Source organism: Hippoglossus stenolepis, chromosome 9 (genome assembly GCF_022539355.2).
Source record: "Hippoglossus stenolepis isolate QCI-W04-F060 chromosome 9, HSTE1.2, whole genome shotgun sequence".
NCBI lineage: Eukaryota > Metazoa > Chordata > Actinopteri > Pleuronectiformes > Pleuronectidae > Hippoglossus > Hippoglossus stenolepis.
In genome coordinates this window covers 6,544,744-6,570,021 of record NC_061491.1, presented here as the reverse complement: position 1 = coordinate 6,570,021, position 25,278 = coordinate 6,544,744, and the positions used below count along the sequence as shown (strand labels likewise).

The window sequence follows — 25,278 nt, the reverse complement described above, 5'->3', positions numbered from 1 at the left end:
TAGGTCACCGTGCACCTCCTAAGAGTCTTCAGTCTAAGGCCTTTATCTCTAGTCTTCATTACAGTCATTGCCATATCACACATACACACACACACACACACACACACACACACACACACACACACACACACACACACACACACACACACACACACACACACACACACACACACACACACACACACACACACACACACTCGCCATCAGGCCACAAGATTATCTGAGCTTATTCCCAAAGACTTCACACCTGAGGACAACCTCGCTACCCCCTCCCCAAACTACTGAGCGTATCATTCAGCTTGTGCTGCATTGCATCAGTTTTTCTCAGGGTAGACTGTAGATGGCTTTGTTTCTTTTCTCTTCTTTCTTTCCTCGTGTTCACTGTCTGGTTTCCCTGACATGATCCAGTCATCTCTGTGGACTATTTACCAGACAGCTGTCCTATACACCGTACAACCCTCATAGCTCAAATCCACTCAGTCACGATTCCCTCCTTCTGTCTCCCTTTGACTCCTTCCATTTCATCCTTTCCCTCTCTCTCACCAACTGTATTATTCTTTACTTCCCTGCTCCCTGGTCACCAGCTTTTCTATCTCTGTCACTTTGTTTTTGTCCTCTTGTCTTCCTCTTAATTCTCCTCACCCTCCTACCACCCCTCTCCTCTCCTCTCCTCTCCTCTCCTCTCCTCTCCTCTCAGTTGTGAAGAGGACATGTAGCATTTTGGAAATCAACTGTAAGTTGGAATTTGTGGAGTACGACACCATCCTGACAACTTAAGCTCGTTTTTCAGCCTCTCAGGCTCAGGTGAACAACTATACTGCCAAACAGGAAATAGGAAACGCTGTCTGCCGCCCACAACAGCTTTTCTCTGTGAGCTCCCCCCTCTCTCTTTCTCTTTGTTTCTCTATCGCTCTTTATCCTTCTCTCTATCTCTCTGTACTTCTGCCCGTCTATCTCTTTCTCTGGCAGCTTCTTGCTGTTGCCTTGCCTGAGCTTCTAGTTTCGTTTGTGTCTGGATGAGGACGTGACTTGCCTGAGTAAAGAGAGCAGGCACTCAAGGTGATGCCGAAACACTCCTCCCTCTCGCTCTCTCTCTCTCACACACTCACTCACTCACACACGTCTCTCCGCTGAGTGTCTCAGGAAGCTGCTGCTAAACACAAACCTACACGGGGCATAAGCAGGGCTTGGCCACTAATTGCAGCCTCCAGGCCAGCTTTTTGGCCAGCTGCTGTGGAATTATGGGAATTGTACTTAAGGATGAGAAAGGTCTGTATTTACATACATTGTCATCTAAATGAACAAGTTATAGTATAGTATATATTGTGCAGATGGGAAAGCATTATGTTCCCTTTCCTTGTTTGGCTGTTGCCGGTCCAACTGTCTCATAAGAACATTGAATGATTTAGAGGTGATGGAGAGTGGGTTTCCATAGCAACCCCTAGTGTTACCATCATGTACTCTTTCATCTCTACATATTCAGTAGGCAGATAGATCGGTTTTGGTGGAGATATGGGAGGTTATGAGAGGGACACAGGAATAAAAGATAGCTCGAGAAAGCAAGAAAGGGGAGACGCAAGAAAGAGAAAGGGAAAGAAGAAAATAAATGTAATCAGTAGAGGAGCAGGCTCCATCTGCAGCCAAATTAATGGTCCAGACATGTATCTGCAATCGGTCTGTGTGGTTTAGCCTGACTCCTCCTCTCTGACTCTCCTGCAGCTTCATGGCTGAGTTTGTGAACTGTTGACCAGTCTGATGTAGATTCTGAAGCTGGATTCACATCTTGTGTGATGGGAAACATTTTCATGTTTATAACTTGAGTGATTTCACATCACGGGCAGCCGAAGATGACACCTGCCCGTCTAATGCCGATTCATATGAGACCATTTCACAGGTTTATCTGGAGCTGTCGCTGATAGCAGATACCAAAGCGATTCAGATTTGAGTGCACATGAACAGTCCAACAAAGTGGTAAATAAAATAGACCTGGAAGTATAGCAGCACGTGGTCACAGTATAAACTGTGAGACGGAGCTTGTACATCACGAGTCCCCTGTGTGGCAGCATGCACAGACAGGAGCTCTGTTCTATCCGACAACTGTGTCGAAACATTAGGCGACATTAACTTTGAAAGCCATTTGTTGAACAGCAGCAAAGATGACAGGCTTTTTCACACACCACACAACGTGAAAAGTGACATATGTTGTCAATATGTTTTCTCACCCAAAGGGAAATAATATCTTCAGCTGACACCTGAGATTCTAATATAAACCAACACCTCCACCTCAGGCCCTGGAACACTATCACATTAGCAGTAGGAACAAACAACCGGAGCATTATTCCTGTTGATCCACTGAGAGGCTGGATAGCTGCGAGGCACATTCTTGAGCCAGCCACAGAAAAACCTAATACAACTGGGGCTCAACACTGAGAGACCCACTGGCTCTGTTTTTCCATCCAAAGTTCAGGGGTTGTTCAGGGGACTTTGTTAAAGGAGCGCTTGGACAGACAATTCAGTGTCACTTTGACGGCATGTTTTTTTGCTACCGGTGTTGATTCGTCCTGTCTGGACTAAAAGCCCACAGCAGGACTTCGCTGGCTTGTCAGCACAGGAAAGAGGAAGCACTCCCCTGTCACTGCAGAGGCAGCTCGCTGAAAAGGCTCCTATTGTGCTAAACGGTAGGAAACAAGCTTTCATTGGCCAGACATTCGGTTGTGCCGGAGCAGGACCCCTGTCGTGAAATGGCAAAGATGGAAGGACAGAAGCTCCTGTGCTGCATATTCCCTTTGTGCCATCTGTGCCATGTTTCTTTCACCATCTCCCTCTCGCCACTCTCCATCCACCCCATCACATGGTATGCTGTCCAAGAGAAGGGCCAGCCAGTTGCCACCTTCTGCCTCCCTTTTTCAATATCCAACAAACTAAGGCCAATACACCGTGAGGGTATGCTAATGTGTGCTGCCCCGGGGCTACTCATAGAGATGCCAATGTGTGGCATGGGCCAACTGAGGATGAGAAGAGAGAATGAAGCTCTGACTCCTGAACCCTGTCAGTGTGGCGGGGTGAATGGAGGGTGAACAGCCTTTGCAGCCTGGCAGTGCTCTCTGTTTTGGCTCTGGTCGAAATCTATCAGGAGGGCTGTGCAGAGAATGGGGAGTGAGCCTCCATCACATGTTCTCTGAGAATGAGGACACTTGCATGTTTTAAATCAACTAAACGTGGGTCAAATTCTATTTGCAAAGCATGTTAGTTTTCTGTGTGACCTTTAAGGAGGAGTAGATTTTCACAATGGATTCGCCACAACAGAAATTACACCAGGTGGAGCGGCGGAAAGAGAATTTCAATTAAGTGTACTTTTCTGTGATTTATACTCGGCATTAACATGCAACTCATAACTGACCCTGATTCACACCTGATTTAAAATGCATCTCTAGCATAGAAATGGAATTCAAACGTCTCATTCGCTGGTTGATCCTCTCCCAGCTGTACTCACACTGTAGAATGGACATCAAACATCAATTGCATCCAACCCTGTGGATATTTGCATGCATACAATAACCCTTCAGCAAAATCTATGTAAATGTGTTTCCCCCAGAAGAGACGAATCATAACACAGCAGTAGTAATAAAAACGTGTCATTTCTCGATCAATTTGCAGCTATTTTATAAACGTGGACAAATGAAGCTTTTCATTTGAGCATTTACTCGTCGCTCTTCTGATTAGAAACATAATGTGACCCAGTGAGCTACTCCGGAGTGAATTGAATGCACTGGCCCTGTTTTTGAACTCAATCCATCTGGTACTCTTCCAAGCAGCATTAGCGCACACACACAAATACATACCACACACACACAGAGGGCCCCCGCTAACCCCTGCCAATTTACTTGTTTTGTTTGTGTGGCTCTATCGCTCACCTTTTGGTTTTTAATGAAGCTGAAAGAGTCATGACCATTATTACAACAGTGGCACACTACTTTTAATGATGTGCTTTTTTAGCCATCGCCCTGCTGTGTCTGTGCCCCGCAAAAAGTCTTCATTAGCACTGTAGCACTCTTCCCATGTGTCTGTGTGTACTTACATAAAGACACTCCTACATGAAAAGGGGGCTGGCAGGGTTAAATGAGCATGAGTTTCAGATGTGGAATGAGACTGAAGACTTGACGACACCAGACCTTCCCAACGGAATGGACTCATTTACTTTATTTATGCAGCCTCTTTTTGGAAGAGAATGTAACCCTCTGGTCAGCACTGCTCTAAAAGTATTTGTATTCTCTTTTTTGTACTTAGCTTTCCATGAATCTGTCTTACCTGGAAAGTTCAACAATCATGCACAAAGTCTTTTTGCCCTCATTCCAAGAAATATAATTCCCCAAATAAGCTGATTGTGCATCTCTAATATGACAATGTACATTCCACTAATGTTCCTGTTTACATGCAGCCATACATACAGCACTCTGATGAACAGAAAATGACCCCCTCATGTACTGCAACTACACCTTTTTTAATGTTAATGCCCTGTGGAGAAAGACCATGCATCTCTGTTGTGTAGTTGGTTTATGCCGGACGCACACAGATGAGGCAAGAGGCAGCGTCTTCCTTAAAAGTCCAAACTGAGACGTATGTGCTGTAAACATGTCCAAAGAATGCTCCTGAATGACATCAGTATATCCTACACATTGAGTCCAAAAAATTTAGAAATTCTGAATAAATTCAAATTAAGACTATCCAAATTTTACATTACAGCATCAAACTCTAAATTACGTAATTATTTCAGCTGTTTTTTTATTTTTACATATGCCATTCTCTTTATCTTCCTACATCTCTCTCTCCAGTCCTCTTATGTTTCTGTAAAAGTCCCCTATGAGTTGTAGAAAGTGATACGCCATCATGTACCCTTGATTCCATGGAAGTGCTGTATGATGTAAGTGTCCTGGAAAGGGAGCACCGACTAAATGGAGAAAGTGCAACACTTGTTTAGAGGCAGGAAGAGACCCTGGACGTGATGTAGGCATACGGGATCGATGAACATCACTTTTTGACATGCTTGGGCCAGGGTGGTGTGTGTGTGTGTGTGTGTATGTATGTGTATCCAGTTCCGCATGAATGCAGCCAACTATTCTGGAGTAAGACTGAGAGGTGTGTGTGTGTGTGTGTGTGTGTGTGTGTGTGTGTGTGTGTGTGTGTGTGTGTGTGTGTGTGTGTGTGTGTGTGTGTGTGTGTGTGTGTGTGTGTGTGTGTGTGTGTGTGTGTGTGTGTGTCCCTTCCTCACCCATCAGGTAATCTGTATCATTTATCAGCCTGTTACATTACTACACATTGTCTTTAATTGCAGTCAATAATGAAGCTGCTTGAGGCGTATTCATTCTTTAGCTCTGTGCTGAGCATCACTCAATCGCTTCAACATAACTTTGTTTTTAACCCAGTTTCCATTTACTGCAGCGCCACAAAGCCTCGTCTCTTCAGCGCGCGGGCGCTAATTGCGGGAGTCGTCACCGTCGTCTTCTGCTTTGAAGAATAACCCGCTGCCCCTCCCCTCTCACCTCATTTAGGGATGAGCTTAGATCTCCAGAGCATTTTGTGCATATGTTAGTGAATGTGCCTATTTGTATTTGTGTGTGTGTGTGTGTGTGTGTGTGTGTGTGTGTGTGTGTGTGTGTGTGTCTATCCCTCCATACTAGTTATGAAGCAGAGCTCAGCAGGAGTCCTTAAACGAGGCCACAGTGCTGTATGATGTTTGCCACCAATATTCAGTGTGAGCAGGGGAAATAGACGCGCTGGGCTGAGCTCAATGGGAGTTTATTTACACTTTAATGTATTGACTCATAGATTATATTTATCATTGTGTTTGTGTATGTTTGAGGTGGTTGGAGGCCGTTTGCTCATTCATGCAGAAGTTTATGACAGTGATGGATCATAACTAAATAATACATTTACTGTATTTTACTAATTGCTGTGTTTTGAATATTTACATTATTGGGGAACTAGTGTGAAGTTAACATTCATTTTGCACGTTCACATGGGTTTTCTTTGGGTACACAGTCCAAAGACATGTAAGGTTAAGTGAAGACTCTACATTGACTGTAGGTGTGAATGTGAGTGTAAATGGTTGTTTGTATCTGTATGTTGGCCCTGTGTTATGCTGGCAACCTGTTTCGGGTGTAGCCCACCTCTCGCCCAATCCCAGCTGGAATGGGCTCCCTCTCCACAAGCAAAAGTCAATGGATAAGCAGTAAAGGAGATGATGAGTGTAGTGAGAGTGAACCAGCTTTAAGTCAATGCTGCAAATTTTACTAAAGCAAAAAATGTCAAATACAGGACTTTTACTTATAATTATGTCAACTTTGGTAGATAAATACTATTCCATCACCATATAGCACTCTAGCAATGATAGTTCAGAAGTGGGCAGCTGTTGTGCTCTATTCTCACCGAAGCCCACTCACAAACCCTCCGTACCACACTGCCTGATACATCCGTATTTACGTAATCTCAGCTTGTTTGCAGTCTGTCACAGAATATAGGGCTGCCCTGAGCAAAGCAAAGGTCATGTCACACTGACAGCTCATCTCCTCCTCTGAATTGTAAATCTGCCTAACAAACAGGAAACTACTGGACCAAAAATTCTAACAGATAACGACATCAACAACACAAGGGCATGTGCTTGCTTTACCTGGCCAGTGCTATTAGGGGGGATTTGAGGCATTCAGAGCCTCAGTTATAAGGACGCTGAGTGAAAGCTGTGGTAGAGATATTCTCTGGCACCAGGGAGAAATATCAGTAAGGATACTGGAATAAGGTTAAAGGCCCAGTGAATATCCCTCCAATCCCGTCCTCCTTAGTTGAGCAGAACAGATCTTTTTTTTGTCTTAGGTTGCTCATTTGTAAAAGGCCAATGGTCATAAGTTGCTTTAGTTGGTTGTCAAACTAAAACCCCAGGAATTACAAGATGAAAAATTGGGCTTTGCTGATAGAGACGAAATAGACTTAGAGTCTTGGAGCGCATGCAGGCAAACTTGGCAAACAAAGGTTCAACATTTGGTGCAGACAGAATCTGCCCTGGAGATAAATTGTGTATCAACAGGACTGTGTGCAGGATGGTCTGTAGTTTGCTGAGTGTGCACCCAGTAGGCCCAGAAATCTGAGCAGCGTGCAGAATGTTGCTGAGTGTCTGGTTTGCAGACTCTCCCCTCTTGCGTCATCCCTGAGAAAACCTATTGATGTGAGTCATGTTTTTACATATGGTTACAACCAGGAGCTTGTGCATGACGACTCCTGCCTCTGCTGCTTCTTTGTAAACAGAAGATCTCTCAAGCAGCACAGTCACATCCTCCCGGCCTGGCGGTTCCTCCCACACGCATTCTAAAGCAGGCTTGGCGTGATCTGGAGGGTAAACGCCACGGGGATGTAAACCGGCCCTTTGGAGTGTTAACAACTATGTTGCTGTGTCTGAATCTGGCAATCGCAGAGTGCACCCAGGCTTTGGCTCTCTGTAAATTATGGGCGTGAGATGTGGAGTTGGAGACACAACTGTCAGTTTGTGTGTTTCAGTTGTATTTCCCAACCTCAAAAATGTTCCCTCCTCCACTGTTTTCTTTTATGGAAAAAGTAAGTCGATAAAAAAGCAGCTCTTACCCTTAGGATTGCCTCTCAGGGGTTTTTATTTACACTTTTATATTCAGACCCAAGTCACACTTATATTAAAAAAGATTCTCTGTTTCAACATCTCAAAAATGCAGTTAGGGCCTCGTCAGCCCTTGTGCATCAATCAAACAGTGTTACCATGTATCCTTCCCCACATAATACAGGAGTTTTCAAATAGAACCTTGGAAATACTGGCCTCAGAAGATATGGGAAGAAACAGTGGGATATATTTTCTTTAATTTGAGCCTAGATGGATAGAAAAAGGATCTTGTAGAGGATAGGGAGGAAGCTGTTGGTAAAATGGTATTTCTGTAAAAGACCGTTTTAGCCACTAGTTTCAAAGCATCAGCTAAGTTGTGATCCAGGCAGCAGACGAATTTTAAAGCCTAAGTGAGTAATAGAGAACTGTGCCGCTGTTGAAGCCTTAACTCTGGCTTCGTTTCCATAACTGAAGCTCGTGTTATACTTATCACATTTTCAAGTACACAAGGGTACATGTAACCTTCAATTTGTTCACACAGCTACTATACAAGAAGGCCACCAACTGTGCAGGCACTCCTCCAAGAGGTCTCCAAAGAAGTATAACTAGAAGTCTAATGTCGGCCTTACTCTAAAGACATACTTTACGTTGTGCTGTCGAACTTTACGTGTGCACTAGTATCCCAGTTACAATGCGGTTTTGGAATTATAACGTTTCCTTAATGACATAAACGTCCCATCATGGAAATATCCCAATTTCACAATCCTGGATAAGCTCTTATTCATATTATTCTTATCATTTTGAGAAATAAGATTTTTTAAACCAGGATACTTATGCATGTATACATCTTTTCCTGGTTTCTGACCTCTGCCGACTTCCTGCCCAGGAGTGGCTTCAGCCATGTGATGAAGCATTAACACAAACAATGTTGGTTCCTCCTGTCTCATGAACGGTTCAACTGTGATACACAGCCAGTAATAGGATGCACTCTTCTTACGGTCATTTTCTCTCCATTCGGTGTCACTGAACCGTGCATCTTCATCCACTGTGTCTTGGTTCTGACTCGTGGCTTTGACAGCACAACATTAGCCAAAGTGGTGGATAAGTTTAATATCGTACGCATGTTAACTCAGTCAGTGCCTATTCAATAATATTTCTCAGCATTGATGTAAAAGAGAACCTGAACACTAAAACACCATCAAAATGTGCCTTTGTAGATCATCACAGTCGTGGGGTAGCTCCTGAAATCTGAGACGTCCTTGCTTCCTGTGGGGTGATGCATCCCTCCATAAAAAATGTACAAGTCCCTCCAGATATGTGACCAGCAGAAAATGACCTTAACAGAAGAAATATCCATGCTCTGACCTTTTTAATTGAATTCCTGTTGATCCCTTAAAAAAGCACTTAGTGACACACCTGTCTGTACAAAACACAAATGAATGAATATGATCTGTTGAGATGTGACGCCTCCATCTCTCCCTGCGTCTGCACTGTCTAATGGCTGATAATGTAATTACATTTCCATTAGAGGGAGGCCTACTGATTGACTGTGGGGGAATGTTCTTGGTGCTCATGAGATAAACCTCCTCATAAAACACTCTGGGATTGGTCAGAGCTGTTGGATCCAACACGTCTCCCTCTTGTGTTCACCTCGTTCATAATGCTTCAGTATTACTATGCAGAAACATACTAGACAATGCTTCAGTATTTTGTATTAAAGGTGTTGCAGACTACTGTGGAACCAGTGGACACCACCAGCTCTCCATACAGTCAAATTGTGTGCGATTCCACTGAAACTGGTAGAAATTTTGTGGCGCGAGTCATGGTCGTCCGCAGTTATCAGACCCAAGCTTCTTAACAGTTTCTTCGTGCTGAAGAACTCTCCCCACGGTCTGAGAAACCTTGGCCCTGTACTGTCCGAATGTTCACACAGCCTAATTGGCCTGTCTGTCTTGCCAGGGAGTCTAACAAGTAGCTGTGTGTGTGTGTGTGTGTGTGTGTGTGTGTGTGTGTCTCTGTGTATTCCCCTGCAGGCTTTGAGCTGCTGTATCAGCCGGAAGTGGTGAGGCTGTACCTGTCTCTGCTGACGGAGAGCCAGAACTACAACACCTTGGAGGCCGCTGCCGGGGCTCTGCAAAATCTCAGCGCTGGACAGTGGACTGTGAGTCTTACAGGGCTGTTTTTTAAATTTTTTATGAATATATTGCATTGTGTTTGCTTCCGTCCTCATCATTCAGATATTTGGATTAATTCGAAACAAAAGTACCTGGACTCAAGTAGGATTAGAACAACAAGAACTACCTGCAGAGGTTCTTAGAGTCATTGCCACAAGGTGTAAATCGACTGTGTTTCTACAAACCATGTTGCAACTGTTTAAGGAGAAGTAAATTCAAGACAGAGGCACAAATGAACCAGACAGCAGCTCGCTCACATAGTAAAGTCCATCAAAAACCTATTGCTAGGATGGTTGGGGACTGAAAAATGAAAAATGCTCTGCCAATATTAGAAGATCATAACAGCCAGATATCAGCAAAGGAAAGCAATATTCTGACTATTGACCTTAATTCTGAATAAGAAATTATTTAGATTTTGGTGTTTACATTAATTGGTAATAAAATATTCCATTCATATTCCTGTTTAAGATGAATTAAGAAGTAGGAGTTGGTTCAAAATAATCCATATGTCTTAAAGGTTGGGTTGGTTAGTTATATTACTTGAGGAAACTGCTTCACACCCCAATAGCCATCAAAAAATGTATTTGCCTGAAAAAAAATCTAGTGTCCTCGCAGGACTGTAGTCAACATTCAGTCGGAATGAAATGATCAACTGTCGTACGTGTCCATCACTAACTGACCTGCCTGCCCGTGCTCTCACTGCGCATGACTGGAGCCTTCAGCCGGAGAGACCTACACCGCTGATGCAGAGATGATAGCCAGACGTTCCTGAGGTGGTCAAGGAAAACTCAGCTTCTAGTACCTGTCAGGCAGTGCAAGTTCCTGTCGGCATAGCTTTGACACGTTGGGAAGGGGTGGGATGTATCGTCTGCATATTGTAACCTGCTCTTGCTAGCTTTACCAGTATTACCGACCCTAGCTTTAATTTGATGATACTGTTTACATGGCAGTGTCTTATTCAGACTATTGACTTAAATGGGTTAACATTGGTATTGGAATATTGGTGTCCATGTAAAGATAGTAATTGAGCACTTTGAAAATGAAATGATTGAAAGAGAATTAGAAATATCTAGATGGACGTATAGTCGATACAGTCTGTTTATCTATAATACATTTCTTGGTTAGGACCTTCCATCTGTGTGGGATTCCATAACTAGATAAGGGCTTGATAACTAATATACACCAAACTCATCTCTTGCCTCTGATGATGGATGATGTGAGAACCTCTCCAGCCAGGTACAGACATTTATTCCAATTAGAGAGGCTGTGGAGTTGCTGAGAGGCTGTCTGGCTCGCAGGCAACAGTGAATTATCAACAGGGAAAGTTAGTTGTCAGACGCGCAGCACCTCAGGCAAGAGCGGTCACTTATGTTTTTCAGCGGACTGGCTATATTCAGCCCACGGCAGCATTATCGCGGTAACGCTTCTCTTAACACCCATGTGTCAGACTGTAAACACATCCCTCAGCCGTGTGAATTCGTCAGCAGCACCAGGCCTCGCTAGCTGGAACTCTTTTGATTTTTTTTAAGTTTCATGAGTTACCGTCCAGCCCCGTGTCTCACATTTACTGTTGTGAATAATTCAAGAGTAGTGATTTCCAGCTAAGGTGAGCATTTTGAGGAAAAATCCTTCTCTTCCTTTTATTTATTTATTTTTTTCCATGTTGAAGCTGATCAGAATTCTTGGCCCAGCTCAGGAACCTGCACAGCCACGAACCCATCCTCACACTGTCACATGTGCTGGCTGGACAAAGCATGTCCCTGCTGCTTGGGAGGATAGTGGAGCTTCTTGTTTTAATCCTCCTCATTCTTTGCTTTGGCTCTTATCACAGGATTGAACTGTTTTCCAAGGCTTACCACTGCCACCTGGTGGTTCAGCTGTGCCCGTCCTCTGCTTAATGACATCTCTGGGGCATCAGTACTTAGAGGAGAGACCCTTTTATGTCAAACTTAATGTTTCATGTCACAAAAAAATGAGAAGTAAAAATCTACTGATGTTTAAATTAAGACAAATTATGTCACATGTCCATTCAGAGCCCCACTGTGTAATGTTGTGAATTAGTCAAGACCAAGGAGCAGAGCTGAGCTATCGTGAAGTTGCCAAGTGAAGGAATAAAAAATAAAATGTACTGCCCGCACTGTTGCAGAGGTGACCTGCCTCCTCCAGTGGAGTGTGGTCATACTGGGCAGCTCCCAGGTGGGAGTCTGTATGTCTACATGAATGTCAAACAGGATGCCCTGCGCTCACTCAGCCTACACATGAGGTTTAAGGTTGACGTTATAAAAAAAAGAGTCACAACATAACAGTCCTTCTGCCCTCCAGTGGTCCAACTACATCCGAGCCACGGTGCGTAAGGAGAAGGGTCTTCCCATCCTGGTGGAGCTGCTGCGCTCTGACTCGGACAAGGTGGTCCGAGCTGTGTCCATCGCCCTGCGCAACCTGTCCATCGACCGCCGCAACAAGGACCTGATCGGTACGAACCATCAGCCATTAATACAACACAAACATCAGAGATCGTTTTTGATTCAAACTATCACAAATATAGTGAAAATCACGATTGTTTTTTATTTGGCCATTGTAAAACCAACAAGAGTAAAGATAAAGAGTAAACCAGGGTATGGCTTCTTAAATCACAAAGGTTCAGTCTTCTTTAAGTCTGACTTAAACAAAACTCTCATGGTCTGATATACAGATTTACACAGATTGAATAATTAAGCCTATAAAACCATATTATCTCAGCCCTCTCACCTACTTTACAAAACTTCACCTTACAGGAAGCTATGCCATGCGAGACTTGGTGAGCAACCTGCCCAGCGGTCAGCAGCGACCAGCTAAGAACCTGGAGGAGGACACCGTGGTCGCCATCCTCAACACCATCCACGAGATCGTCACCGACAGCTCGGAAAACGCCCGCTCCCTCATCCAGGCCCAGGCCATAGAGAAGCTGGTGGCCATCAACAGGACCAGGTAAGACTGTGTTTTCAGTAGATCACATATTGTACCAAAAATGCAATCAATGTCGCTTACAACCATTTCTATAGAGTGGTAAATTGTCTTTGAATTAAAATAAGGTTGTAAATTGATTTTTTGGGGGATTAAATTGCAGATTTTTACACATGAGTTAACACATTTAAACACTCAACACTGGCAGAACTCCTTTTTATAATAAGGTGCTGAACAAATGCCTACTTCACCCAAATACTCACTGTGTCAAGTGAAGTGTAGTCGATTGCCCTTTTTCTTGTAGCCCAGCATCACCAGTGAATCTCGAAACTCTCATTTCATTTAAATTTCAAGGGGCTCGATGCCAAAATTCCTCTGGATAGACAATGGGATAGATGATCAGATCAATGAAATCAAATCTACAAACACTGTAAGTGCAGTATACTGCTATCTGTTCATTTAATACTGTCAAAATAGCAGATTCAACACAACTCTCCACACAAGCGGCAAACATATTGGTTATATTGTTAACGAAACTGCTTCTATGTTGGTCATCATACGCAACCTGCCCCACTTTAGATAGAGTGATTGGATCCAGCAGTTTCATTGTGGCTCAGAATCAGGCCACGGCCACACATTCGTGAATGTAGCCGTGACAAACCTTTTCCTCATTTCACTTCCAATCTGTGTGAGCGAGGGGGCGAATAAAACATTTGCTTCTTGTGGCGAAGCAAATCCGCAGCGTGGCTTCGCAGGCAGTTCTACTTTGGGGAAATCTGACAAATATTTGCTTCACATTTGCAGATGTGTGACCGTGCCCTCAGTGTGATGGGGTGAAGATGAATAAACCTGAGCTTATTGATTGGTCGGGTTTCCAGCCAGGCCACTTCCCTTGTGTGTCTTTACAGTAGTCACTCATATCACCTACTGTACCGTAGGTCAGACAGTCTGTGTTACTGTCAGTGAACCAAACAGAAACAATGAGTTCATATTCATGTACACTGTGGCAGAAGTGTAGGATGGAGACATTATACACATACAGTACAGATAATTACAGTGTGACCTTGAAAGCAATTTGCATCATGAGCCTTTATATTAGTATTCATGAAGGATAATGAAGTGTGCTTCTAATGGGCCGAGCTCGACGACCACAACACTACACTCTAACAAGCCCGAGCCCACACACACCGCTACCCACCACACATTAATTAACAGGCTTTCAGAACTGGAGGGCATTGTTATACAGGGCGCCTCTGAAGCGGCTGCTTATACAAGTAAGTGATTAGTCATTCCTCGAAGTTCTCCTCAACAACCCGATAATGAAAACTAACAGACACTGTTTCGAGAGGTGTCTTATATTATCATAATGTTAGCCATTCCAAAATGAAGTGAGGTCGCACAACAGCAAGCTACTCATTTAAGATTAAGAGCCCTTTTCAAAGGCTCGTCACTTTGTGGTGGAGTATTAATCATACAGAGTCAGGTCTAACTAGCATGAATATACATAGTTCATCCACAGTCCAAATAGCTGTGATTTCTCTCAGCCCTATGAGATCAACGTACTTTGAAGTGAGCCCCCACCCCCCCTGTAATTAATACTGGTGGCTCAGAGGTAGCTAATGAAGGGAAATACACGCTCATCTGGCTATGAATTAAAAACTAGACCCTGGAGCCACTCAGGGGACTTAAAGGCTTTGAATAAAGAGATTGATAGCAGGAGCCGCGGCGTGCTACTATCGCTCACTCAGCCCTCAGAGTTCAGGGGGTAGATGGGGCATCTGATTTGAATTGCTCTAGTTATTCCTTCATTTATTTCTAACTTCTTCTTCTTTTTTTTTAAGCCAATCAGCTCGTGAAACAAAGGCAGCGTCCCATGTGCTGCAGACGGTGTGGAGCTATAAGGAGCTAAGAAACGCTTTGACTAAGGACGGCTGGAACAAGAGCCACTTCCAGGTACAGAACTGTGCTCTCGTGGACGATTGTTGTTGACATATATGTTGGTCTAGAGAATTTTTATTGTGATTTCAGGCCCCTGAAATATTATTTTTGAGAAGAGTCACTTCTCTATTACAGTAATGGAGGTTCCCAATAAGATAATATGACAAAAATGATTAGTTGTGTCACTGGGTAAGATAATTATAGATCAGTCTCCATTGACACACATTTGTAAATACAGCATGTGTATGGAACAAGGTGATAAACACATACTGCTCCATGATGTTTACATGCGGTTTGCTCTGTCGCTTCTCTCAGCCCACAGTGACAACCACTCCTAAAGCAATCAAGAACGGCAAACCAGGATATGACGACACCACTCTACCCCTGATGGAGAAGAACCAAGGTCAGTTTAAGTGTGTTGGGGTTTGTCTAGAGGACAAATGGGTGGGATGAGGTAGGGAAAACCACTGAGACCCTCAACAGAATGAGGAACAATTAAATGCACAAATGGACTATTTCAAAATGTGGTAATTTAAAGTACAAGGCTGGTAATTTATGTTATTGTCAACAAATCCCATGAAAATACGAAAACCAACTTTTTTGTCTTTCAGTACTTTTCAACTTCACCGCCCTGTCTCTTGTACCAAATAGTCCGAAACGTTACATTTCCTACCAAACACATTTCTGAATCATGAACATTAAAAGACATTTTTGCAAATGTCACTCAAACTGAATGTTTTGGCAGGACAATTTTCAGTAGTGGATGAATACACATTGGTGTATTTTCAAAAGCAGTGTGGTTTATGTTTATGTGGAGCTAATTAAAAATGAAGAACTGTCGTGTTCACATCAATATTGTCTTTCTTTGTTTTTATACAACAATTGAGCTCAACAGAAGATATAAATAAATATCAGACTACACAGAGTTTTGACAATCAGAGCAATGAAACGTGATGTAGCAATATTTATTTATTGACAATGGTAAAAAAATGTGACAATACTTGACCTGTGTATGCAGGTTAACACAAAATATAAACTACCTGTATTTTCCTGCCAGTTTCCTGACATGTAGTATCCCACCTGTATTGTCCTTTTTAAACAAAATACTATCAGATACTATAAAACAGCATTTAGCTCAGTGTGTGTCCAGTTGCTGAGGACATCAGTGTTTTTACATTGAAGCATCATGCTTACCACATTATTACTCATCCCCTGTGTGGGGGGGCTGTGGTGCGTGATGTGTTGCAACAGAGCCACATTCAAAGGAGTTAAAAACAAAGCTCGTTACATGGGAGATGGAGTTTTGAGCGTCATTATTGCTGCTGTTAAACTGAAAACCTGTCACTCTCAGAAAAGTTAACAAGCACAAAGAAATGTTGTTGAATGTTTTTTTTTTTTTTAATCTTGGGTTTTAAATTGATGTAATAAGGTCAGGGATGATGAGAATTTCTCCTCCCGCATGCACTGAAAGACTATAGCCGTATCCAATCAAACACAGAAGGTAAGAAAAGAGGTTTCTAGAATAGCAGCAGTATGTGTGGGGGAGAGAGGGAGGGAGGAAGGGAGGGAGGGAGACGTGTGCAGAACATTGGCCCAACAACAAACATCTCTTCGACAGAGGAGTCTGTAGCATAGCAGCACATTTCTGTCCTGACTTTTTTTTTTTTGCATCCATACGCATGCGGCGCTCATGCCTGCCCACTCTCAGTTTGCATTATTCAATCACTGGCTGAGAACCATTACCCTGAAAAGTAGCGGCAGTTTTGGCTCAGTGACTCGGTGTATGAGTGTGTGTGTGTGTGTGTGTGCCGCTTTTGAACAAATGGCATATGAATGCTTTTCAGGCACCAGGAAATGTGGCAGTGGTGATATGATACCTATGGATGAGCTGGGTCCAGGTAAGAGCCAGACTGCATGATTGTCCTCAGCCAAAGACGAGCTCGCTCTCCTCTAATCTGTCTCCAGTGTCCCATAAATTCCACATCTCTTCCACTAGACCTTCAACCGTGGCCAATATGTTTTTTTTTTCTTAAAAGTGAAAATTCAAACCTCTGAACTCTCTAATCTTGGTATGATGGCTTTGGACTGAGCTTCAGACAAGTCGCTCTTTGATGCTGCGTGCAAGACCTCTCTCTCGACAAGATGTTTGTACAAATCTGGGCCTTCATTAGAAGCTTGACACCAAAAGATGTGGGTGGTTATCCGCTTAATACATAATGAATACATGCTCAATATGTCAGAGGACAGATTTCCTCTGCTGTACCCACTTCAGAGTCAATTATTCTGCAACTCTGAAGCTCTGCCTTTTCTTATGTGAACAAACTCAATCCTCTTGTGAATCATTTGGAAAGATAGAATAAGACTGAAGAAGAGTTCTTGCCATGAAGAATTAACCATTTAGAGGTATGTTTTATTTATCCATTAGGATATTAATAGAGCATCCAACAGAATGAATCTAAAACTAAAAACATTTAGATGTTTTACCTCCACCAAGAAAGTTATGTTTTAATTCCTCTCCTTGTTTGTTGGTTGGTTTGTTTGTAAGATAACACAAACACAACCAAACTGTTTTACAGAAAACCGATGTGGTTTGGGTTGGTGAAGAATATTTAAATGTTGCTGCCGATTTACAGGATTTAACATTTGTAGTATTTTTAAACCTTGTCTCTGTTTTCCCAGGGAACAATTCAAGGATCATGATGAAAACAACACTGATATTTAGGGAACTGATATCTATGAGTGTGACATGTGTTGCAGCTTGATTGAGTTTAAGGGGAATGTTGGGCCTTGACGGAAGTTTGTGCCATTCTACTTTAGAACGTTTTTTACAGCTACTTTTAACAAGGACAAGCATAACTCCGGGGACGGTGTGACACAAAGTAAAGACTATGATGATGAAGAGCAGTTTCCTGACAGCTGGTGATCAAATTTAAAAAATGCAGAAAAAGTCTTTGTCTAGGTTTTGTATGAAAAAATAATATTAAGAAAATTCTTAAATGATATAACTGTGGATGCAGCGTAGTTACTGGAAGCCAATTGTGCAGCTTAATAAATGTATATAAAGTTATATAAAGATAAGACCTTCAGTATACTCGACATCCCTATCCAATCACATTGTTTAAGTGCACTGTTTACTTCAGCATATATGCATTGCTCCGCTATGAGCAGTTTTAATGAATAAATGAATGAATGAATGAATAGATAACCTTGTGATTTGTATGAATGTACTTTATGCTGAGTGGTGCAGAAGTGATTTATGACATCACCAGTCATGATCGTTTGTAAATATTGGCTGCGATAGGAGAAATGTTCTCGGCTGAACTCGCATAAATACATTATACATCCCTCGATTTCCACAGATTTCCGTCTCTGAAATGCTTGATAAATAGTGGCCCTGAGCCAGAATATGGGAGAGCTCATTTTTTTAGACAGTTATGAGGGCAGGGTCAAATTCCACTTGCAGGGAAGTGGTAAATAGCATGTGAGTGCCAGAGAGAGAAAATGAGCATTAGTATGAATGTGGAGGCATCTTTAGTCTATTTTCCTGTGCCCAACAACTTATCTGGCTCTGTGGTGACTAATCAGGTGCAGAAAACCATTCTGCCGTTCAATACAGGTGGGAAACACTTCAAAGTGTAAAAAATACCTTTGATTCATTATGGAATTGTCGTGGGCCAGTGGATGTCAGTTGAGAATGTGGTCTTTCATTGTGGACTGTGTTCACGCTGCTAAAAGAATGTGGCCACATGCATCCCACCACCTCTGAGACTCCGTTTAGCCCGGATATTAACGTCGTCTTTAGAGATCCCATCACAATAGCCACATTCAGAGGTGGTCTGGGACCAGTCTTTGTCTGGGACGCATGGGGCAACATTTTTTTTTGCTGTATCAACGCAAAAGCATCCTGGGCCACACCACCTACTAAGCTAGCCATATATATTCTTTGGTCTTTACGAACAGAAATGACATGTATGTTTATGTGCACATCGAGTCAGGAAGTACGATCACAACTGGTCTCAGGAGACACAGTCAGGACACATTTTAAGGTGGGAATAGACGAACTTGACCACTGTGCTGACCACTTGTGACCGAATCACTCAGGAAGGATGTTAATACCAGGTCCGAGCAGTCTATGAATTATCAAGGGTGCAGAAGAATTAACTGACCATTGTTCTCTAACCTCATTAGATGGCTACTCCACCATTGACCAGAGGGACAAGGACTGCAAATACAAGGCAGTTGATGGCTCAGTGGACCTGACAGAACAGGAGCCATTAAAGGTACACTCACACCTCTCCTGGTCTCCTGGGAGGACCCGGGGCTGAAATAATGATGTCTCATTTGAAATATTATCACATCCTACCCTGATGTACTGTATCTCTCTGTTCCTGTAGTGGTCCTTATTAGAGGGTGTTAATCCTATAGATTCTTTATAAAGGCAGGAAGTTGTCATTCTCTAATGTCGCCTGCCACAGCTCAGCACTGTGGCCAGCCTCAGATCGCGGGCCATCAGTTAATTGAGTGTAAGCTTTTGGCATCTCTAAAGTAATTAATCTGAGACTGATTAAAGAAACGCCAACAAGGGCTCCTCGTGGAGATGACCTTTGCCTTGGCAATGGACAGACTGCTGCATTATCAGGTGGTTGTCTTCCGATTACACGGCCGACTCGCACGGCAGCCAAAGATTGTTTATTGTGGAGCTGATTGGAAATCCACCCTCAACAGGAGGATGTCATATGTGTCAGAGGACATGATGGGATTTTAAAATAACCACAAAAAGAGTCACTAAAGTTAGAATATGTCAAGGTACATGGTCATAAACAGTATCTGTTTCTCCTTGCAGGTTAAAACTGACTTAAAAATCTTTCCCAGGCAAAATTTGGGGAGTAATATAATGGATCTGCAGTGTTTGTTATCTTTTCAAATTTCTGTCAGTAAAAGAAATTGCCATTGGTAGGCAGTTATTCATGTTTTATTAAAACTCTGGTGTAGTTTGATTTGATAGATTAGGTTTATTAAAGAAGTAGTGTTACAGTGTTGATTTAAATGTATAGAGGAAAAAACTTATTTCATTGTTGATTTACATTTGAATGGATGTCTTTACTATTTTGACATTTTGTCATAATGGCTGTTTGTGTTTAGCAAGAAAGTTCAATGGAATTATCAATTAGCTCCTTTCATCCATTAATGATAACATTTATACATAATCTAGGTGTTAAAGATCTGGATTGGAGGCATCTTATTGACTAATTTAGAGAAATCAAGAGGATTCTACTCAGAGGTGTTCATTTGTAAAAAACCTGCAATGTACAGTAACCCACTCATTGACGCAACTTCAACATTTTGATTTGTGAATTTTTTGTTCAAAGTTTCAGTTTCACATGATGACTTATAGCTGTTCAAAAGGTTTTTACACCAGAGTTTAGACAAACTAAAGATAAAATAAAGCAGCTACCATTAGAAAAGTTACAGCGTCAGTATTGACCTCATCTGTTTTACCAGTCAGAGCTGAAGCTAAACGGTCACATCTCAAGGGCAGACGCTTTTACCAGCGCTGAAGCCACTGATCGGAGTAATCACAGCATGTTTGCCTTCAGATTGTACAGTTCTGTCTGTAGTGTTACTCCAGAGCTGTCCTCTAAATCTGCCGTCTGTACTTCCCAGAGGTGTTCTGCCCGCTTTGAATGCAACCAGCCTGTGAATCTGCTCTCCTTCTCTTTCATTTGCATGTGTTGGTATGCTGTATGTAATCACTATGACTTCTTTCCCAGCTCACCTCAAGACAGGGAACTAACACTGGCTTCTCTGATCCTGGACTGATCTGCATGTGTATGTGTGAGTGGGTGTGTGAGTGTATTTCTGAAATGTATTGACCTCTTTTTGTTTTGCTTTGTGTTTTTTGTAACCCGTCCTCCTGTGGCCACAGAATGACACAAATAGGAAACACTATATCAGGAGTAACAGGCCTGCGGTCAGTCTGGTGGACGCTTGTGATGTTAAGCCCCAGCCTGTTGACTCCTGGGTCTAAATGCATGCATGGTAGGTCTGAAAAATAAAAGCACATCAAAAGAATAACACCCTTCACCCATTGAGTTGGATCATAGCACCCTTTATCACCCGTGTTTGTTCATGGTTTCCTCCTGTTCTCCTCTCATCCTCACACTGTATCACGTAGACCCGCTGTCACCCGGCACCCAGAGCAGTCAGTTTGCACACAGTGCAATAGAAAATCTATTGTGATCTTATGTAGAATTTCATATTCACACTGTAATTGAGCTCTTTATATTTGCACACACTTGCCTGTCTAGATTGAAGGAAATGTTATGTTCCAAACAAATTAAATAACAGGATTGTTCACAGAAAAGAAAATGTCTGAAATGCACGAGTAAATACAACCTGATGTTGTCGCAGTGTAACAGAATGCCAGGGTGGTTTTTCATTAAAACATAACTCATTTGTTCAAATCTAATTGACAGTTTACATAACTTTTCCCTCAAAGGGGGATTTCAGGCGTAGCTTAGCAACAGTAACCAGGCGTTCACAGCGTGTGTTCACAGCGTGTGTTCACAGCGTGAGTACCTGCTCAAGCTTAAGCTGCGATCAATGACGTGCACATCCATTGTTGCTGCCTTCATCTGCAACTTGTGAGCTTGTGGTTACAACATTAAAAGTCATGAACAAGTGGCACCATGGAGGCTGCAGAGGCTTACAATTTAGCAAGCTAGCAGGCAGGTTATGTAATGTAGGAAATACAAAGGCGAGATGTCAGAGGGAAAAGACGAGGCCGTTGGGAATATCAATATTTTCATCAGATGTCATTTAAATTACAAAGACAAACTCTATATGGGACTAAAATTACAATTTCAGACTCAAAATCTGAATCAACTATGTTGGCCAAACCTTTTTCCACATACGAGGAATTAGACTCCGGTTTAGTGATGCTCTCCGTCTACTTACACATATTGATATACAGCTAGGAACGTGGACAACAATAACTGAACAAATAAGTAGTAAATAGTAAATACTGGATAAATATGCATATGTTGGATAGATGAATTTATTTTGTACGTATAGACAGTAGTGGTATTTATATTGAGAAGTTGATATAGATGAACTATGAGTTTTTAGAAAATTCTGTGAATACCACAAGAGAGGGGCACTCATATGGACCCTTCTTCCAAATCACGACAAACACGACATCATCTACTCTCTTCACAAACACTCAGACTCCCAAAAGCTTGTTGTGGTGGGAATTTGCATTTAATTCCCTGCTGAGGAAATAAACATTGACACTGAATAATTGAAATCAAGGTATTTAATACTAATCAAAGCAAAATTAGAGTATATTGAACACAAACAAAGTTAGAGTGTTACTATTTGGCCAAATAGGGACAGAGTTCTCAAAGCCACTGAAGGCATCAACAATCTGAAGATGAGCTGGCTTCACAAAGTCAGGGACACACAGCTGTTCTCAGTCACGTCACCATCGATCCGTGCTCACGCGTCCTGCAACCTGCTGCATGGTGGAAGAGGTGGTCATTGCTCTCTCTTTCCTAAATGTACAGACACTGCATATTTGACAGTTCACCGGTTCATCCAACTCACAGCACACTAACGCTTCCCCGGTATTACACCCAAGCAAACATTCCTAGCAGAGCTTGATGCTGATTCAGGCCATTTTAACTGAACTCACTAAGCATATTCAGGTCAAACAGTTAGATCTAAAAATTTCCATTACACATGAAAACATTTGATTTGTTAGCAAGCCATAGCAGTTAATCAGGATTAGGTTTTTTTTCTCATAATACTAAAACTTACTAGCTCTAGACTGCAAGGAAAGATTTTTATTTATTTATGTCTAGCCATGGATCACCCCCAAGGGTGCTGACTATTTCCTGGCAATATATCCTGGCACATGCATCTTTAACCTGTTTTTTATCGTTTTGACCCCTTTTTATGATTAAAACGAGTCAGCTGAAAATACAATAAAAGTTCTCCCCATAACTTTTAAATGACACCTGGAATCAAACAGTAGCTTACTTAGCTAGCTACAGCTGAAAAAACAAATCAAGCAGAGGTCAATTTAATTTTAGCGGTGGTAGCTGTCTTAAAAATGTGAAGCCTTAAATCAAACAGTTGTTTTGTCAAATGGTCACAAGTGATAGATATGGCCGTGATGTTATTATTATAGTCAGTGAGCTACGAAGGCATAGCAACAGTAACTAAGGGAGGCTGGGGTTAGTGAAGAGTCAGTTTATGCTCCAAGCTTTTGTCACTGCAGCATCCAAACTCATCAACAAGCCATTGTGAGAGAACAAAACCCCAAAGAGACTTCTCTCCTCTGTAATACATGAAACCAGCAGACAGGCCTTGGTCTGTGTTTACAATTCAGCTCCACCTGTCTGATTAAAATGTGCACGTAGATTCACCCGCTGCCTTCCCTGACAGCCTTTACTGAAACTGGTGGCAAATGATGAAGGAGAATCAATCCTCTGCTCTCAACATGGATGCTGCAGAGACTCTGTTCCCCTAATGAAAAGCAGGAGGGAGACAGAAAATGACACACACACACACACACACACACACATATACACATTCTCCTCTAGATTGTTGTAGACACCAGTCCTTCATTTCCTGGGTCAAACCAAGACAATCTCAGATTAATAATTCATATAAGATGATGGTAGCTGCCGTATACTCTATAGCAGGAGCACACACACTCACATTATCCACTCACACACTGTAATGTGAAATCATGTGAGGTTGAGCTGACATGAATTCAATTTACATACATTTTGATTCTGAAGCAGTCGATTTAAATGGGTTCTATTTAAATTCATGCTATAAAATCACCAAGTGGATTCTTATGTAACTTAGATGCTCCAGTTATGTCATGGAAAGAAAGAAATCTATCTTCTCTGTGTCTTTTTTTAGTTATAGAGAGAATCAAGTGCATTTCTGCAGAAAGATTTTAATCAGTTTCAGCGAATAGAGCTCAAATTAAAAGACTAAAATCTATAATGAAAAACTTTCTGTAGAAACAGTTTTTCTCCAGTAAAGATAACATTTTGTTAGAGAATCTCTCCACCACCCAGACCAGGTGAATATTTCTTAAGCTGCTTTCAGACATGCACTGAACTCCAGATAACCTCCTGACATTCTCCGAAGGGGCTGTATGTGAGAGCACAAATATCGTCTAGGAGAAACTCTGGACATTCTACTGAGTCTCCAGCCCCCAAGTGAAAACTATGGATAATGTCCGAATAGGCTCATGTGAGAACACAGCACGAGATCCTCCAGAGAATTCACAGAGAGCGAGTGGGTGTGTTGATGACGTCTCCATCACACGATAGAGGCAAAAATGAAAAAGGCACAAATATCTCAGGATGAGAAAGCGGTGCCGTACATGTAGAAGACAGGGGCAACACTGTCAACACTGCAGCAGAATTAATACGTTACATTGTGCCTGCTGCACCACCCCTCACCTGAACCCTCCGGACATTTCTGTCTTTTTGTGCATGCGACTGAGCAGAGAACCTCCTGCCACGTTCACATGTGAAAAACAAACTCCAGAGAAAGGCTGGACCTAATTGTGCGAACATTCTCAAGAGTACACGTCTAAAAACTGTAGTTTTCCTCAATTTATCATATTCTGTCACAAGAAATTAAAACTCATCTAAAATAATACTAATGTCCTCATACCTGCACATTTTTTCTGTACAGTGCATTACTGACTGTTGTTGGTGCTTGAATGAATTCCCAAACCTGACCCACTATTTACTGTCCAACTAAATGACTTGTGCAGGGCTGCCAAATGATCTGGGTGAGCTTCAGTATTTGTCATTGTTGTATCAGCAGCATTTCTCTCTCTCTTCCTGCCTCCTCCTCACCACTCGTGTCCTCTCCTCCTGTGCCAGAGGCCTCCTGTCATCTTCCTCTCTCAGTCATCTTTGTCAGGGGCCATCTGTTCCATTCTTTCATCTCCATCTATTACATTGTCACAGGAAATTCATCACAGGATGACTCTTGAGAGATTAGATGACTTTTTGGTATTCATTGTGATTTTGTCACTTCAGTAAACAGCCAGGTACAGGTAATAGTGAGAATGAAGCATCAGGTAAGTCATTCTCACTCAGCACATGCAGGATTTCATCTAGCACACTCAGCGGCATCTGTTTCGCCGTCTCTTGCCTCCATTTGCCATCTGTACTGTCATGATTGAAGTGTTTGTTGACACTGACGAGATTTGTCAAGTGCTGTGATAATGTCGAGTGATTGTCTAGCTGTGTTACATAAGCAGAATTAAACTGGAGAGTTTCATTCCAAATCCACTGATGGAAAAATGTGATGCCAAGCCTGAAAAACGACAGTTTTTATGACATTTCAAGGGATAAAGCTCATTTTTCTTCTTGTCAACAAATCCCATGAAAAGACCAAAACCCACAAGTGTTGTCTGTGTAACAAACCGCTTTACCTAGAAACATACCAGTTTTGTGTTGATGTGCAGTTAAAATAGAGTCAAACTAATACATTACTGACCACTGCTGGAGAAAAATATTTCTTATTAATATGTTGCAGGAGACAGGTAAAGTGTTGCATGTAAGA

At 42.2% G+C, this 25,278-nt stretch overlaps 1 protein-coding gene across 8 annotated transcripts in view; it reads left to right on the top strand.

Annotated features, from left to right (window-relative positions):
* The window catches only part of arvcfb (ARVCF delta catenin family member b), a 236,519-nt gene that overhangs the window by 207,358 nt on the left and 3,883 nt on the right, over positions 1-25,278 (top strand). For 7 of the 8 annotated variants that reach the window (XM_047341131.1, XM_047341128.1, XM_047341127.1 and 4 more), the window contains 7 exons: positions 9,652-9,779; positions 12,115-12,265; positions 12,567-12,759; positions 14,577-14,688; positions 14,989-15,076; positions 18,862-18,953; positions 20,600-20,712. In XM_047341131.1, the coding sequence (XP_047197087.1) occupies positions 9,652-9,779; positions 12,115-12,265; positions 12,567-12,759; positions 14,577-14,688; positions 14,989-15,076; positions 18,862-18,953; positions 20,600-20,701 (866 nt within the window). In that variant the 3' untranslated portion in view covers positions 20,702-20,712. The remainder of the gene's footprint in view (positions 1-9,651; positions 9,780-12,114; positions 12,266-12,566; positions 12,760-14,576; positions 14,689-14,988; positions 15,077-18,861; positions 18,954-20,599; positions 20,713-25,278) is intronic. The other variant, XM_047341129.1, reaches the window with a different exon arrangement.